Below are 17,450 nucleotides of genomic sequence, written 5' to 3' on the forward strand. Positions count from 1 at the left end.
GGATCCTCGGATTCTGGCTTCCATCCTGCGGTTTCTCTCTCTTCCCCCCGTGAGTGGGTTCATGCAGAAGTGGAGCTGTGTGAAACTGGATCGGGGATGGGTCTGGTGTGTGGGCTGCAGTCCATGAGCACTGCTATCATTAGTTAATGCAGATTTCCTTGGATAAAAAGCCCAGGGTGGCAGGGCTGAGTCGTCAGGGATTCATTCTGAACCTGTTCAGTCATTTAGTTCATTTTAGGTTTCGTCTCCTTGATGGAAGGTTGAGTTATTAATTTCAGGCTGGATTAATCAACTCCCTTCAGATCTCACCCAGATTAACTGATCGTCTGTCCAGCACTGATTAGCACATCCTATAGACTTAACTAATCTAGCCAGAGCTAATTAGCGACACAACTAGTCTCTTCCAGGCAGCCAGCCTGAAGCTGATTAGTATCGCCCAAGCCAGAGCAGCCCATCCAGCCTTCTTAATCAGTTTTATCCACAATTAGTTAACCAATTTCACACTAGACTAGTCCTTCAGACTCACTCCATTTCCAAGGCAGCTACTGCATATTACCTTCATTTACTTGGGTCTAAATGGCCTGATCTAGAACTAATGAGTTTAGCTACCAGCAGGATTCACTGATTAGGATTCAGCTCTGTCAGATGGGTCACTTCAGGTGGAAGCTGATGTGAACCTCTGTAGGTTGCAGCAGGTAGGTGTTGTGATGAGATGCTTGTAAAGGAGGAAAGAATAGCGTTCTCCTGCAGAAAACACAAGATCTAGGTATTTCCCCTGCATTCATGTTATTCCTTGATATGAGTTTCCTTAACCCCTTCTCTGCCCGTTGCTTCCCGGAGCTGGATCAGGAGGCTTCGTGAGTATAAGCAGCAGCTCAGAGGCCTGGAAGGAAGGGCTGACCTGTGCAGTTTCTCTGGGCTGGGCACTGGGGTTTCATGCCCTCCGTATGGAGCTGCTGAGGAGTCAGGAGTGACAGACAGTGGCTGATGGCTGGGAAGTGCAAATTCTCAGGCAAGGCCTGCAGCATGAGGAGGGGTGGGAGCCTGCCAGCCAGTGCCTGTAAGTCATCTGAGGTAGGTCAGGCAGCAAGGCTTCTTGAAGGAGATGGGCCTCTGCTTTGCGTGCAAAGGGAGAGACCTGCATGCAGCCTTGCGTTGCAACGCATAGTGCCTCCCACGGCACACTCGCTCGGCAAGCCCCCGGCTGGAAAGGGAGCAGGTGGCGGCTGAAGTGCAGTGGTGTAGGGGTGCGGGGCAGGGCTGGATGGGCAGTGGGGTGGGGGAGAGGATGGACTGATGGACAAAGGGCCTTTACCCTCATGTGCAGCAGACACAGGCTGCTTGAGTCCCCCAGCTGTGCCCTGTGCTCCTGGCAGCAGCCCACATGCTGAGGGCCCCTGAGTTGCAGTTCAGTTTCCAGCATTTCAGCTTGGCCTGATCCTGCAGCAAAACCTCTCCTGAGCACGGTGGTCCGTGCCCCACACTGCCACTGGATTGCCAGGGCTGCCTTGGATCCTGACTGCTAGTGGAGCAACCGGGGGAACTGGGCTCTGCTTCAGCTCGGTGCAATGTTGGTCAGGCTACTTCGTGGTTTTATGCTCGGCTGTCCAGGCACTTGGAGATGCCCAGGTAGTAGGTGCTGCAGAAGAGGTAGCACCAGCCTTAACAGCGGCCACTTCAGCATGGAAATGCATTCTGCTAACATGTTTGATGCTCCTGCCCACCGTGTGGCTTCACCCTTTTCCCTGAAATCCCTCATGCTAGGCTGCTTTGGCAAGCTTCGCCTGGCCTACAGCTGGCTCCCCAGCAGCTGATATCAAATCCAGAAGCTGCTTCATGCATGGCTGAGATCTCAGCTTTTCCCCAAAGTTTTCCCTTCCAAGCCGCTATCATCTAGGTTGGTGCTTCCCAACCTTTCCAGGCCCCATTCCCAGCCCACCCTACTTGGAAAATGCTAGCTCTTGGCTTTCACTCCATTTTTGACCACAGCAAAATACTAGAGCAATTCTTCTGTTGCAAAGAGGTCCGACCGCAACGGGGCAGGGTGATTGTGACTCTCTGGAGAGCCCTGGGGCTGTGGTGTGAACCCCATGTAGGTAACTGCACACCCAACAGTGCTTATATCGTGTAGAGCCCTGGGGCACCCTCAAAAGGATCTCGGGGGCACCCGGGTTGAGAATCGCTGGTCTAGGAGCAGCCTGAAGGTGAGACCTTGCCACGGGCCCCCAATAAGAAGGGACCGCATTGCAATGCGTTTGCTGGGCTGGGGTTTTTTGAAGGGGAGGCAGGGAAGACAAACTGCAGGTCCCGACTCACGCTTTGAAATGTGAGCGGTTGCCAGCCTAGAAACAGCTCTAAATAACAGCTGTGCCGTGCCCAGCTGGCCAGAGACCTGTTACTTAACTCTCCTGCAATAAAAGACAACAAACAACAGGCCGTGTCCTGGCTCTGGGACCTGCGCGGCCCCAGCGCACATGATGAAGCTGGCAGGGCTCTCTGATCCCAGGAGATCACAAGGATCAGGGGATCAAGTGTGGCCTCATTCCTGGAAGCGATGGAGCAAGGAACAGCACCAAGTGCTTCTGGGCTTTTAGACTGCAGGACTTGACGTGGTCGGGGACTGAAGTGGAGGAAGTTTGGGGTCAGGGTTATGGGCGGCTTCTTCCTTTTCCCCCGTCCTCCTTCCTGGCTCTGCCACTGACCGGCTGAGCCATCGCTCCGCTCCTCAGCGTGGGCTGCCATGAAGCAGGCAGTGAATAGTCCTTGCCTGGTCATGCTGCAGTGGCCCCTGGCACTTCCCCTGTCAGAGCTGGTGCATCCTGGGGCTAGGAGCAAAACTCCTTGCCCCAGATAGCTTCCAATCAGCAAGAAACACAGTCCACCTGCAGGGAGTTATACTCGCTGTTGCAGGAGCCGAGTGCATGCAGACCTGCGGTGCTGAGGGCGGCGTGGATGCCTTGTGTGCTACAGGTTTTGTGTTTGGGAAGCAGCTTTCCGGCAAGCTGGAATGAGCATCTATGCAACGGGCAGCTCAGACCTCTGCCGCAGAGGGTCTGGCTTATATGAGCAGAGATGCTGACAGCTGCTGGCACTCACCTGGAGAGCCTGGGGATGCAGGGATCGTCTGCCCAGGCCCTTCTGAAAGTGCCCCACCTGCCTCTCTGGGCATCCCCTCCCCCTTGGCAGCCTGGACCCCGAGCCCTGTTCAAATCGGGTGCAGGCTCCCCTCCAGCCTGCTTTTCCTCTCTGTGCCCTGAACAGGCTCAGCGGCAACAGTGGAGCCTGAGTGGCTCTAGGGACAGGCAGCAGGTGCTCAAGCCTCTCATTTGCAGGTCACCTCTGGCCCTCACCGGCTGCAAACTGGCTGCTTGGTGCCCAGGGCACAGCTAGCTCGAAGGGTCTCGGGCACCAGGGGAGAGGTGTCTGGGTTCCCAAGAAGCACCCCCCACGCTGGCATTAATTGGCAGCCTCCTTGTTGCCCCGTCAGCAAAAAGCTGCAGCCTGAATGAGCGGCTCTGGAGTCTGGAGGTGGGGTCTGCCCATCAGGGCACAGACACCCCCTCCCCTTCCACATGCCAATGCCACGCGGACCTTCCCAGCCTGCCTTGGCCTCGTGCTCTCGGTGAGGTCTTAGGCCTGGGAGATGCTGTGTGGCAGCCGCTGGTCCGGAAACGTTCCCTGGCCTGACGTCTGCTCTCCAGGGCCCGTCCTCCCTGGCTCCTCGCGTGCAGCCCTGGGGCATCGGCTTTGGGTTGTAGGGGGGACACTTATATGCAAAAGGCTGCAGGAGCTTCCCTGCATCGGGGCTCTGCAAGCACCACAACAACAGTGCTGGAGGGAGGCAGGGGTAACGGGCTACGGACAACGGCTTAGGAGGGAAACGGGGCTTGTCTGGCTTAGCCCCCTCCGCAGAGCAAACCGTGTCCGGCTCGGCTGGGCTCTGACCCCGGCACAGCTCCTCTGCTGGGTCCCACGGGCCCATCTTCCCACATTGCCACGTGTTTGGGGCTCCCCTGGTGAGCGGCCTGGCCTGTCTGCTCCGGGAAACCCAGGTCCCCGGTGCGGCCGAGGTTTGGGGCTGGTTCCCTGTGGTTCAGTGAGTGCTCGGGCGACATTTCGCACCAGGGTACAGGGCAGTCTACTGACCTGCCAAACGGCGCAGGTAGCAGCAGGCGCTGACCTGTGTCCTTAGCCCCTTTCTTGACCGCCAGCCCCAGCCCTGAGCCCTGTGCCACTGACGGAGGGGCCAGCCCAGCCAGCCTGCTCCCCCCACCCCAAACCTGAGTCATTCTTACATGAGCTTGGAGCAGAGCCCCTGGGAAAACCAGCCCCGCAAACACGCGCCCGTCTGTCATCATGCCCGGGTGAGTCAAGAGGCTATAATTAGCCGGGCTGACCCCCACCAGCCCCTCTCGCCTGCCTGTGCTGACAGGCCTCCCTGCAGCCGGGGGCTGGGATGTGGAATAATAACCTGTTTATCGCTGGGGTCTGCTGGTGAATCAGAAGTGACACCCCGGTCATGTGAACCCGGTGTGGATTCAGCCTGGGGCAGGTGGGGGTCGCAGCCTTCATGCTTGAGGTTGACGCTTGCTCTGCCTGGCCGCAAAGATGTCTCCTGGGCAGCTTCTTCTGGGCCAAATGCCAGATTTTCACCCTAAAAATGGGGTAATAAGGGGCAGCTACTACTCAGGCAGCAGGGGTGGCATCCCTTGCTCAGGCGCTGCTCAGTGATGGAGGAGCTCATGGCACAGGTCCTGGGCTCCACTCCCAGCTCCGCTCCTGCCCTTAGGGCAGCCTCTTGGTCCCCCTGCCTCAGTTTCCCCATCTGTTGGTAATACACCTTGAGATCTGTGGATGGAGGCTGTTCAGGAATGATCACTGGCTGGGACCCCTCTCTCCCGCGACTCCAAAGTACCTCTAGGAAACCCTCTAGGGATCCCTGGGCAGGTGGGGAAAGATCTCCATGCATCTGAGCTGCCTGTCCCTCCTCTCCAGGGCCTCCTTGTCTTGCCCAGTGGAGCCATAAATCCCAGACCTGTCCCCATGCGAGGGAGCTGATGGGGCTGTCCAGCACGCAGGCTGAGAACGGTGTCCTGTGACGGGGTCGCACCCCTGTGGAGAAGGAAATCCCTTTTCCTCTCCCATGGAAGGAGCCAGCAGCTCAGATGTGCCTCCTGCGGGACGTGGGTGCCTGGACGGGGCAGGGCTGCACCAGAGGTCTGGGCACAGCACAAGGGCCTCTTTCCGGAGTGGGGGGGATGACACACCAGCCTGCCACCTCCCAGCAGAAATAGGATCCCAGGCCAGTTGCCACAAGCAAGCCAAGACCCCCCTGAAACCAAGGACACCACCCTGGGGACTTTTCCCTAAGAGATGGGGCTCCACCCCAGGGGTGCCTGCCAAAGGCTGGTGGTGGGGGTCCACCCCAGAGGTGGCTGCATTTCAGTGACAGAGAAGGCTTCTCCATTCCCATTTCCCTGTGGATGAGGTTGCAGGGAGCTGAGCAGCTGGGCCCCAATTAGCAGCTCTACCCCAGGTAGGAGCAGTTACCAGGCGGTACTTCTTTTATTAACACTTCTGCCCTGGAAACTGGCAGCCGGCAGCCCAGCTTAAAAAAAGCACGGCTGGGATCTGAGCTAAGCAACTCCCGCCCCCTACAAGCGCCTGAGACCATGGCTGATTAGGGCTGTGCTAGCCTCCGCCAGGAATTGCTGGAGCTGCAGTGCTGGAAGCAGGGCCCCATGCCAGCTCGCTGGCCCTGGGTTTGTGCTAGTGTCAGGCAAAAGCCTTGGAGTCTGGTTGCTCTGCTAGTCGGCACCTCCGAGCTTTATGCGCACGGCCACAGACGGCCCCCGGGACTGCGGCTGCCTGCGGAGGAAGCCCCGTCAGGCCTGGAGACTTGAATTCTCTGCCTTGCTGGGTGACCTTGGCCAGCAGCTTCCCCCTCTTCCTCCTCCTGCCTGATATCAGGCTCCTCTCTTTGGCCTGTCGGCGGTTCGAGGCAAGAGGCAGCTCTCGCTGGGTGTTTGTCTGGTGCCTAGAGCGATCTCAGTGCAGCCCCCCGCCCTCTGGGAAGGACACTCTGCTCCCAGGCTCTGCCGCACAGATGGGACTGGGGGAGTCGAGTGAGGGGGCCGAGGTCAGCAGAGAGTCAGTGGCGGAGGCAGGAAGGAGAAGCCATGCTTGAAGCATCGGGCTCAGCCTCCTCTACTCCAGGGAGGGACCAGACCAGTAAACGCAAGCCAAAAATGTCTTGGCTAATTAGCAAATGGCCCCAGAAAATCTGCGGTCAAGAGCCTAGGGAGGCAGGCTGGCAGATAGCTCAGATCCCAGGGCCCCAAAGATACCAGCCTGCTCCTTGCACCCCGCCACTGTAGTGATAACCGTGTGACCCTAGCAGGGTGGGGACCAGCCTCTCCCTGCAGCCAGGGAGCTGCAAAGCGGAAGCCGGCTCTGCCTGTCCCATCCGGGAGAGCGCATCTGGCTGGGCTTGCCTCCTGTTTTGCCGTAGGAACGTAGCTCTCGCCAGCCTGAGGTGACCCCGTGGGGACCAGGAAAGGTGAGAGGTGATGTCATTTCAGGAGTGACAGCTGAGCGGGGAAAAGGTATTTTTAGGCTGTGCGAGTGGCCTAGATTTCCTGTGCTTTCTACCCGTGTAACTCCAGTGTCCAGTGAACGTGCTGGGGGAAGGTGGCCTCTGCTCAAGCTTCAGCCCACCTCATCCCTCCTTCATCCTACATAAAGGCCCCACCCTTGCTTTTCGGTACAGGTGAGGGCTTGATCCGTTGCAAGATCCATCCGCTCGCCCCATCTGGTCCCCTCCGTTGCAGGACGGCCCCGTGGCTACTGAATCTGACACGGGGTTTCCCCCGCTTCCCAGGAGAGCCGGAGCTGTCTCCGTCCCCGCACTCAATCATCCCTTCCCGCCCTGGAGCTGACGCCCCGTGGGGAGCTGCAGGCTGTTACCGTGCCTTGCTGAGTCCAGCAAAACGTCTTGATCTCTCAGTCTCTCCTCTTCAGTCCGCCTCCAGTCCCTGTGGGCCATTCCAGCAGCTCTCCTCTGCCTTTTTGTGTTTCCCTGTGCCTGCCGGCATCTTTGCTTTTAGATCAGGCTTTCTAACATAAGAGCCAGACCCATTTTTTTCCTCCCAGTAAAAGCAGGTAAGAGGGACCTGCAGGTGGAGAGCGTCCTGGCTTCTGACGGAGCCCGGGCGGTGCTGGCTGTGCTCCCCTCTCTTGCCTGGTGCAAGCAGTGGGAGCAGCAGCTGATCAGTCCCCTGCGCCTCTGAGCCACCTGCAGTAACCCAATCCCGCTGTGGACATCCCCACCCTGGGAAACCACCCTGACAACAACTGGGGCTTGTTGAAGAAGGGGAGCAGGGAGCCAGGTCGAGCGGGCGCATTGGGAATGGGTCTTGCAGGGGTGAGGGCACTGCCAGCCCATAATGGGCTAACCCTAACCCTAACCCTTCCCTGCAGTCCCCATGTAAACAGAGCTTGTTTTCCTCTGGGCCCTTTCCTGGAGGGCTGGGCTTCTCCAGGGACCGGGGCTGGCTCCGCGTGGCTGCCGGGAAGGTAAACAGGCTGTTTTCCATCTGGATCTGAGTCAGAGCTCGTGGTAGGAACCGACACGCCTGCGTTCTCCTTATCGTCTTTCCAGGGAATCGCCTGCCGCTCGCCAGCCCGGCAGCTGGGGAGATGCACAACAACTCTGAGACCCACCGAGAAGCAAAGAAACACAGCCTGGTTATGGGTGCAGGGCACCCAGGGGCGCTGCACGTGGTGGGATAAAACAGTCGTGTTAACAGGCATGTTAAAGCATATCAGTGGGCAGGGTGGATCCAGGGGTTGCATTTGCCCCCCACCACACACACACCTTTCATGCCTGCTCCAGTCAAAGTTTAAAACCAACTGTCTGGCCAGGAAAGCAGCGTTTCTATCCAGGCAGCAGCGGGAGAGTCAATTAACTTCATGGCCCATTATAATTCACCTGCTTCCTTCTCCGCGCCTCCCGCCACAGGTGTTAACGACCCTCTTTCTGTTTTCTGGTTCATTTTTGAGTGGAGAAAAATAGGTGGTGTTTTATACATGATGATGCATCTCCCCACATCCACCCCGCTTTTTCAAGACAATAGATCCACCCCCATGGGTGGCTGCAGTGTTAAAGACTGTGCAGAGGGGCAGAAAGGCCAGGACTGGCAGGAGAGGCTGCGACACAGGTTGGGTACCGCGCAGCCGGTCTGCCGTTGGCTTGGGTCGGGTGGCACGGCCGGTCGCGGGACTCCGGAGCGCCGCAGGTAACGTGTGCAAGCGCCTGCAGAGCGTGAGATGCACGAACTGTTTAATGAGCCGTGAGAGGCTTTGCTGCAATGCCTGGAGAACGGGAGATGCACCGGGAACACCCCGGGTTGGAGGGCGCAGCGGGGTGAGGATGGCGGGGACGTGCCTTGGAAATGGGGCATGGGATTGAGAACGAGGAGCCTCATTCCAGGTTAATGCTTCGTAGCTCGGTAAGTGTGGGGGGGCCCTGCTGTTTGCTGTTAACCCCCGAGAAGCATGACTCTGTTGACAGCTGCATCTCCACTTGGTTTGTTCTGAAAGACACTGGAAATCCGTGGAACCGCAGCCACGCCAAGGCCCGAACACGTTGTCCTCAGCCTTGTTTACAGCCCCCCTGGCCCTCCAGAGGGGCGATTGCTCACTCTCACATGTGACAGGCAGCAGTTCATCTGGAAACTTGACCCTTCCCAACTGGTTTTGCTCAACCGGGGCCCATGTGACCCTGAGATAAATTATAAATAGACACCTAAGAGGAGCCGCAGACAAAGGCAGGAGCCAGGCTTCAGTTTTAAGGAAGGAGCAAAACTTTGGTCTGCGAAACCCAGCCCAGGGGAAGAACCGGGACCGAGCCAAAGCAGCAAACTCAGGAGCCAGCCGCCCGGCAATGGATTTAACCCGGAGGGGCACTATGGATTACGAACCCAGCATCATCCGGGACTCGAACCCCATGGAGAACCTGGAGAAGCAGCTCATCTGCCCCATCTGTCTGGAGATGTTCACCAAGCCCGTGGTGATCCTGCCTTGCCAGCACAACCTGTGTCGGAAATGTGCCAGCGACATCTTCCAGGTCAGTGGCCAGGCTAGGAAAGGGCAGGTTCCCCCCGCCCCGCATCCGCCAGGGCGTCCGGAGCGGAGCAAGTGGCTGCTACGGGGTCGGGAGAGCTGAATGGGGGAGGGAGAGGGCTGGGGCTCCCTGAATGGCCCCTACCAGGGGATCTTCTGATCCCACAGCAAGCCAAATCGACCCGCTCCAGAAAGTCCGTTTCTCAGTAGAGCTGGCTGCACTCAAGGCATGGCTCATCCGTCCTGCTTGCGGGCGCATCGATGGAGCCCCGCAATTTGCAGGGTGCCCATCGCTAGGATGCTGGTGCCGCGGAGCCAGGGAAGGCTCCTGCTTGGCACCTGCGGTGTGGGGGCTGAGACCTGTAACCTCTGAGCCCACCATGTCCCCATGTCTCCTGGAGCCACGGCCGTCCCGCTGCCCGCGAGCAGAGGACCCCTGGACGGGCCCCAGCTGATAAAGCCGTCAGCGCCGCATTCCCCGCTCACCGAGCAGCGCGGCACTTGTCAAATCTCAGCGATAAAGAGACGGCGGGGGCGGGGAGGAGGGCAGAAATTGGAGCCCGCGGCTGCAAGGGACCAGGCCTGCCGGCTTGGTGGGGTGGGGGCGGCCACGGGCAGGGCTGGGGCTGTCAAGGATGGTTTATAACTAACAGTTGGTGCATGGCGAGGGGGGAAAGGCGGCATCCCACCAGGCCGGCAGCCACCTGCCGCCGCGGCTCAGGCCTTCGCGGGGTGGGAAAAGCAGCTGTGGAGGTACCCGGACCGGGTGAGCCTGGGAGAGTCATTCCCCTGCCTCGGTTTCCCCAGTGCGGAGCTAATAGCAGTGCCCCCCTCCTGGCTCGCTGGCGAGGCTCGCTGCCCCGAGCCTCGGATGGAAGGGGCGGGCAAAAGTGCAAACCGTTCTGGGAGGCACGGTGGGACGCTGGCGCGGACGTCCCAGCCCCGGTGGGGATGTCGTGGGGGGACCGCGTGCGCCGGGGTCCCTGACTCGGCCCTCTCCCCGCAGGCTGCCAACCCCTACTGGCAGAACCGGGGGACCGTCATCTCAGGGGGCCGCTTCCGCTGCCCCTCCTGCCGCCACGAGGTGATCCTGGACCGCCACGGCGTCTACGGCCTGCAGAGGAACCTGCTGGTGGAGAACATCATCGACATCTACAAGCAGGAGTACTCCAGGTTTGCCCCAGCGCCCTCGCCTCCCAGGGCAGATGCGCCCCCCAGCCTCACGGGGCGGATCTCCGGGGGGGTCTGATGGGGGAAATGTCCTCGAGCCCACCGCTTTTCTGGGCACGTCGTGTCCGTCACCAGTCTGCCTCTTTCGAGCCTTGCCTCCCGCAGGCCGTGTGGAGTAGGATGAGTAGGAGCTCCGGTAACTCCAGCAGGGTGAGATCTCACACCTCCACCGTGCTCGGCGTCAGATCGTCCCCCTCCCTCCCCATCAGACCAAGCAAGTGTCGTGGGTCGACACGATAGTCCCATCACCTTGCAATACTGGAGCCTGGGGAACTAAGTTGGCCAGTGATGCTCGGGGAGAAACTCTTCTTCCAGCGGTAGCCCATTAGCTTGCTTTCCCAGATCCTCAGCACGTTAGGGGCAGGGAGAACCAGAGAAATACGCCCAAGGGCTGGGTTTGCAGAGAAAGGCACGGCAAGGCTGCTGGGTTTCTGGAGAGCAGGCTGTGGAGGTTGCCAAAACCGAGAGAGATTCCAGCCAGAGATCGGTCTCTGCTCAGGCCTCCAGACACGAAGCACAGATACATCCCCACCCCAGCCAGCCAAGAAACTTTCTCCCCCACAAAAGTGAAACCAGTCCAAGGGACTGGAAACAGCTGTGCTGGTTTCCAGAGGAGCCGATCAAGCACTTAAGTGGAGATAGGAAATCTGTCCTGGATGGAAAGACAGAAGCATTGTGACTGGCGGGTTGCGGCGGCAAAGGCAAGGGCAGTAGGCTGATGCCAATCCAGAGGGGCTGAAGGGAATTACAGGAGAGAGAAAATAGATCCATTCATAAACAAGGCAGGGAGCAAACACAATGAGGTTTCCACCATGGCCGAAGCCCCAGCCCGGTCTTGGCTGGTACAATGTGATCTAAGCCAGAGCTATGCAGCGGGGAGGCATGCAGGACCCTGGGCAGGGGACTCGGAAACCACGTGTTTATAAGCCAGCAGGTGCAGCCTGGAGGCCGAGGTCTCAAGGGAATTAACTCATGAATCTACTGAATCACTGTAAATATTATTGTAAAGTCATGGGGATGGGGCAGAGGGGATGCGACGGGCAGGTCTGGTGCTCATGGAAAAGCCGCATTAGCTGATCCCTTTGAGCTCCGAGGGTGAAACAGTGGGGCACACTTTCGGTACGGAGGAGGGAACAGGCCCAGATCAACTCCATCCCTCTTAATCACTTTGTGCAATTAGGAGAGCTAGAGAGAGGCAGATACAGTTTGGTCGATGGAGCGAGCGAGAGCCCCCCTGGGCTCACCACAGCAAAATTCGTCTAGCTGGGCCTATGTACAGCACCTGAGGGCATGGCTTCTGCTCTCCAGTTCCCTCTTGAGAGATACCGTATTTTCTCACATCCAAAGACCAGCTGCTGGACATTGCACTGCACATTATATGCAAGAAGTACGGTAAGAGCAGTTGCTGCCTCACAGGCAAAGACAGAAGTCAAATCTGCGCTCCAGGAGCAAAGCAAGGAGCAGCCTTGGCTCCGTGGAGGCTGCTGCTCAGGCACTTACTACAAAGGAAGATCTTTATTATTTCATTTGGCCTTTCAAAAACAAGAGGCAGGTTTTATTCCGGAGTGTGTTGTATGTGAGATAATATGGAAATTCACACCCGCCTGGCTCTGAGCACAGATGAGAAGCTGGCCAAGGGGGCACGGCTGGCTGGTCGCACAGAACGGCAAGGGCAGAGCTGGGGTGATGGGGCATCACACCTCACAGCACTGGTCTGACATTCGTTACTGAGATGGAGCATGCAGAGACCTTAGCCAAGGCTGACCTGCCAGCGTGCTGGGCGCTATGCAAACACACCAGGAGAGGTGGCCTCTGCTCCAAAACATTTAGCGTCTAAATAATCCAAGCAGATGAAGGGAGGGCTGAAGAGGGGGGCTCCGAGCTCCCAGGATGGCTTCACAAGCCTCTCATGATTTTGTCCCTGAAGTCCCAGCTCCCGGGGTCGGTGATTCCGTAGGAATCCAACTGCTATTTTTATTAACATGAATTTTCAAGAGAAAAGCTGGAAAACAGGTCCCTCGATGCCTCCAGAACCAGAAACCACAGAAAAATACTGCCCAGATTTACCAAGTTTATGCCTGTCTCCATGTTCCCAGGGCGGGAGGTGTGATGCTCTGAGTGCAGAGGGGTGGTCAGGCTTGACTTGACTTAACTCCCCTTCTCTCCGCTCCAGTCATGTTACCTATAAAAGGGGAAGCTGACCAAAGGGGCCACAGCTCAACTGCCCGTGTTTAAATATACCCTGGGCTCCTGCAGAAGGAAATAAAGGTCTAGCGGCACCAGGAGTTGGCCTTAAAGAGGCGGGAGGAGCCTCTATCTTGACGGCACCCTGTGTCTATAATTAGGGGATTCTGCATCCTCCGTGAATCTTGGACCAAGGCACCAGGGACTTAATCATCCTAGTGGATCCAGTCACCTCTATGGCTTGCTCTGTGCCGGCGAGGGGTAGAGCAGAGAGATGCCTGCCGGGAGGCGGTAATCTCAGAGACACGAGTTTAACCGCTTTAAGTGGTGGGCAGAAGGACTGATGGCAGGTGGCACCACTGGACAGGGCTGCCTAGTCCTGACCCTTCCCTTCATTAGCACCGAGGGCAGACAGAACCGGCCTCCTAGGCGCTGGACACAGCATCACAGCGGTGAAAATGAGACCCAGATCTAGCCCCGTCCCTCCGAGCTGGGGCTGGGGGAGGTTCAACCGCACTGAGACCCTGGCCCGGGCTCTGGGCTCATGCCACAGCTCAGTCCTAGGCCCGGGTGCCCGTGCTGCTAATGCCTGCCTTCTTTCCCTGCAGCAGGCCCCTGAAGAAGGGCAAGCACCCCATGTGCAAGGAGCACGAGGACGAGAAGATCAACATCTACTGCCTGACCTGCGAGGTGCCCACCTGCTCCATGTGCAAGGTCTTTGGGGCTCACAAGGACTGCGAAGTCGCCCCCCTCCAGAGCGTCTTCCAGGGGCAGAAGGTACCGGCAGCCCTGGGGGCCGGGGAGCAGCCAGAGGCCAAGGGATGCCCTGCCTTGTCCCTCGAGGGGTTCCCATCCGGTCCCCTGGGACATCGATTGGGCTCCAGGGATGGGGGGAGGCTCTGCTGGAGACACCCGAGAGGTGCTGAGCTGTGCCTTTCGGGAATAGCTTCGGAGGCCTGTCACCGGGGTATTCATAGCCGGGTGTGGAGAAGTCACCTTCTATATTTAGAGCCCCTCACGAGGCCAGTGCTGGCTCCAGGGGAGCGGGCTCTCCAGCGGGAGCAGGCACCTGGGAAGGAGGCAATTGCTTGACCAGGGTGCGCATACGGCAGGGTCTCTCCCGGCCTGCACCGTGGCACCCCTTGCTCTGCGCACTGGGTTCGGGGGGAGTCCGAGAGCCCTGAGCAGAGACAAACCTGACTGATCCCGGTGTCCACACCCGGAGGGCCCAGGCCTCCCCCCACAGGCCGCCGTTACCCTCCACCATCCTCCTGTCCCCCCCCACCCCAAGAGATCAGCGGGAGGGCTGAAGCCACCTCTATTTCTGTCCTCCCTCGCAGACCGAGCTGAGCAACTGCATCTCCATGCTGGTGGCGGGGAATGACAGGGTGCAGACGATCATCAACCAGCTGGAGGAGTCCTGCCGCGCCACTGAGGTGAGGCACGGGGAAAACGCGTGAGCCCGCGGAAACCCGAGCGGCCCCGGAGAAACCCGACCCTGAGCCAGCTAGCGTGGGCGTTGGGTGCTCGGCCCTGTCCCTGAGACAAAGGCACACATGGACGGTCCCTCGAGACCACGAGGAGGGAGAGAGCACCCGGGAGTCCTGGCTTCCAGCTCCTTCTTTTAAGTCTCAGATTCAGAGTCTCTTATGAGTCAAAGCAGGGATTACTTTCCCCTTCCCCTGTGGCTTGCACCAGGCAGCCCATGCCAGGCCCAGGTTGCCTCCCTTGGGGTTCCCCCGGGGCCGAGAGCTGCGCTCGGGGCACGTATGGGCAGGCGCAAAGGAGCGTCTGAGGCGCAGCGGCGAGGCGCCCTGCTCCGCGGCGGGGTCCTTCCCTGCCAGCCGGGCGCTCATGCTGCGCTTCCTCCGCAGGAGAACAGCCAGCGGGTGCAGCAGGAGCTGTGCGAGAAGTTTGACGCCCTGGCCGCCGTCCTGGAGGAGAAGAAGAACGAGCTGCTGCAGCGCATCACCGGGGGGCTGGAGCACAAGACCAGCTTCCTCCAGGCCCTGGTGCAGAAGTACAAGGAGCAGCTGGAGAACTCCACCAAGCTCGTGGAGACGGCCTTCCAGTCCATGGAGGAGACCGGAGGCGCCACCTTCCTCATGGTGAGCGGCACCTGCCACCGGGCGTAGGACGGGGAGGAGGGGACGGGCACTGACGGGGGCCTGGGTCTAGCCATGCTGCCCGTCCCCCGCCAGGGAGATTCCCCCACCTGCCAGATTGGGCCTCCTTTCACCCCGAGCCAGCAGCCGCTGGCTGTGCCCTCTGCTACCCCAGCCAGCTGCCAAGCTCCAGCCTAGCGGAAGGGAGCTCCCCGGAGCAGCTGGGCGACGTGCTTCTCCGGGCTCCCCCACACCCCGACCCTTCCCACGACTGATATCCAGCGGGTGTCAGCTCCACCCTGCCGCTTTCGCAGCCCTCCAGGCCTGTTCTGCTCACCCTTTCTCTCTCTTCCCCCACAGAACGCCAAGAAGCTCATTAAAACGTAAGTCCCCAGGGCGCATTAGCGAGCCGCTACCTCGGTGCCACGCTCGTTGTCCCAGCAAAGTCGGCGTCCCCCGAGGGAGCTGCAGTTCCCGGGGGAGCCCTTATCAGGGTGCAGCTTACACATCAGACTCCTTGAAAACCAACCCAAGAGCACTGCTGCGTGGTGTCTCCGTTGTGATACCCCAGCTAGCACGGAAGCGGGACAGGGTGGGACGCCCGAGGGCCACGGAGCGGTTCTGCTGAGTCCATCTGACTCCCTGGACCATGTCAGCTCCCCCCGGACCCGTGAGAGGCCCATGAGCGCGGTTTAACTTGGTTTGTAAACGGCTTTAGTCTAACCGGCGGTCAGGGCTCTGTGGGCGGTGGTTTCAGTCCAGCTGAAATGGGTCCCAAGTGAGTGACAGCTGAAAGGAGCTTTTTCCTGCCTCCTCCAGAATCGTGGAGGCGTCGAAGGGTGGCCTGCTGGAGAAGATCGAGGAAGGCTTTGAGAACATGGACTCCTTCAGCCTGGACCTGGAGTCCATCATGGAAACCGTGAGGGCTATTGACTTCGAAGCAGGTATTCTCCTTCTCTGGCCCCTTCCAGAAAGCACTTCTGCTGTGCTGTCCGCCCAAGAGTGCTTCGCAGGCACTGATCGAGCTGGGGAGTTAGGGCAAGAGGCAGGGAGCTAGGAGGACAGCCTCTGAATCAGAGCTTCCTAGACCCTCAGGGCTGGAGGCTGCATGGAGGAGAGGAACAGTAGGAAAAAATCCTGGGTCAGACCCTGTTCACTCTCCCCTTCAGCATCAGCTCCCTGCTGCTGTGTGACAGGAGACTGGGCAGGATGGACCTATGGTCTGACCCTGTCAATGGCAGTTCTTCTGTCCCATGGGCAAGGGGCATCAGACCCACTTCACAGAAGGGAAAACTGAGGCCCAGAAACACCAAACCGACTCGCCCAAAGCTAGGCAATAACTTGTTGACCAAGCCAGGTACAGAACCAGGGCATGTGTCTGCACCGTCTACGGGACATCCTTCTGTCCCTAACCCCAAAGCAAATGCCGACTCGGAGGCGTGAGGGCGCCTTCTCTTGTATAAGCGCCGGGGCAGGACTGAGGGGCTCTAAATCGCACCCTTTGTGTTTGAAGAGGAGGAAGAGGAGGAATTAAATGAGGAGGGAGAAGAATCAGAAGAGGAGCTGTCTCAGGAACAGACAGTTGATGGTAAGCGGAGCGCGGCGGGCTGGCGAGTGGTACAAACCCAGGGACTTGCAGCCCTCCTGGGTCGGGCCCTGCAGGCAGGGGTGCCTGCTCTGTTCCTGCTGCAGCATCTTGTACCCCTCACCAACACAGCGAGGCTCCCCTGGAGCCCCGTGGCCAGTTCTGGGCCCCGCACGTCAGGAAGGATGTGGTCAGTTTGGGAAGAGTCCACCGCACTGCAATAAAAATGGTCAGGGGCCTGGGAGGCAAGACTGAGGAAGACCGGCTGCAAGAGCGAGGGCTGTTTAGTCTGGAGAAGAGAAGATTGAGGGGGGATGTAACCACTGTCTTCACCTCCCCGGAGGGTGATGACCGAGAGGATGGAGATGGGACTTAGTGGGACCGCAGGCGACGGGACTGGGAGCCATGGCCTCGTGCTGCAGCAGGGGAAATTCAGAGTGGAAATGAGGAGGACCTTAGTGACTCGAAGGGTGGTCGAGCATCGGGACAGGCTGCCTGGAGGAGCTGTGGGATCAGACCCGCGGTCCAGCTACCGCCGCAGGATGCTTTAGGGTCGATCGAGTGCCCCAGCCCCCTATTCGTTACCCTCCCTTAACGGGTCAGAGGCGCCAGAGGAAACGCCTCCACTTGTTCTGCCCAGCAGCTATTAACGGGACAGCACAGGAAAATCCCCCCGAGGCGCAGGCCCGCCTGGCTTCCTGCGAGCCTGGCAGGGCGGACCAGCAGGTGCTAGGTAGCGGGGGCGCAGGGGTGACTGCAGAGCTCCCGACTCCCCAGCCGCCGCGGGGAAGGTCCCATTAGGTTTCAGCGCTGCCTGGGGGGCTCTCCCGTGCACGCCACCATCTCCTCCAGCCTCATCTCGCCCCCTCCTCTTCCAGCACCTCAGTAGCGGAGCCGGAGGGCGTCCAGAGCCGAAGCCACTCCGGCGCAGGGCGCGGAGGACGAGCGGGGGCGCCCGGCTGCAGGCGGCCTGCGCCCCGGCCAGCGCCCGCCTGGGCCGGGCAGGGTGGACACTTGAGCACCGGACACTTTCCCGACGGGTGCAAAGCAGGACTGCTCCGTACTTGTCACGCGGCCCCGGTGTGCGGGCTGTGACGGGACTTGGACGTCGCTGCCCCGCGGGCCCGGGAAGGGGCTTCTCGCCGCGGCGGGCTGCGCCCGGCCCGCGCCGCCCCGCGTTTCTTGTTCGCGCCGCGCTGCCGCAATAAAGCACCTCGGGGCTG

The 17,450-nt window shown here is 59.6% G+C and overlaps 1 protein-coding gene across 1 annotated transcript; it reads left to right on the forward strand.

Annotated features, from left to right (window-relative positions):
- Positions 1-8,551: 8,551 nt before the first annotated feature.
- Positions 8,552-17,192, forward strand: TRIM63 (tripartite motif containing 63). Its single transcript, XM_019548015.1, has 9 exons — positions 8,552-9,127; positions 10,130-10,296; positions 13,146-13,314; positions 13,878-13,973; positions 14,412-14,645; positions 15,003-15,025; positions 15,462-15,586; positions 16,156-16,230; positions 17,106-17,192. The coding sequence occupies exons 1-9, from the start codon at positions 8,945-8,947 to the stop codon at positions 17,114-17,116; spliced, it is 1,083 nt and encodes a 360-aa protein (XP_019403560.1). The 5' UTR covers positions 8,552-8,944; the 3' UTR covers positions 17,117-17,192.
- The last annotated feature ends 258 nt before the right edge of the window (positions 17,193-17,450 follow it).

This window comes from Crocodylus porosus, unplaced genomic scaffold (genome assembly GCF_001723895.1).
Source record: "Crocodylus porosus isolate Cpor-Errol unplaced genomic scaffold, CroPor_comp1, whole genome shotgun sequence".
NCBI classification, from domain to species: domain Eukaryota; kingdom Metazoa; phylum Chordata; order Crocodylia; family Crocodylidae; genus Crocodylus; species Crocodylus porosus.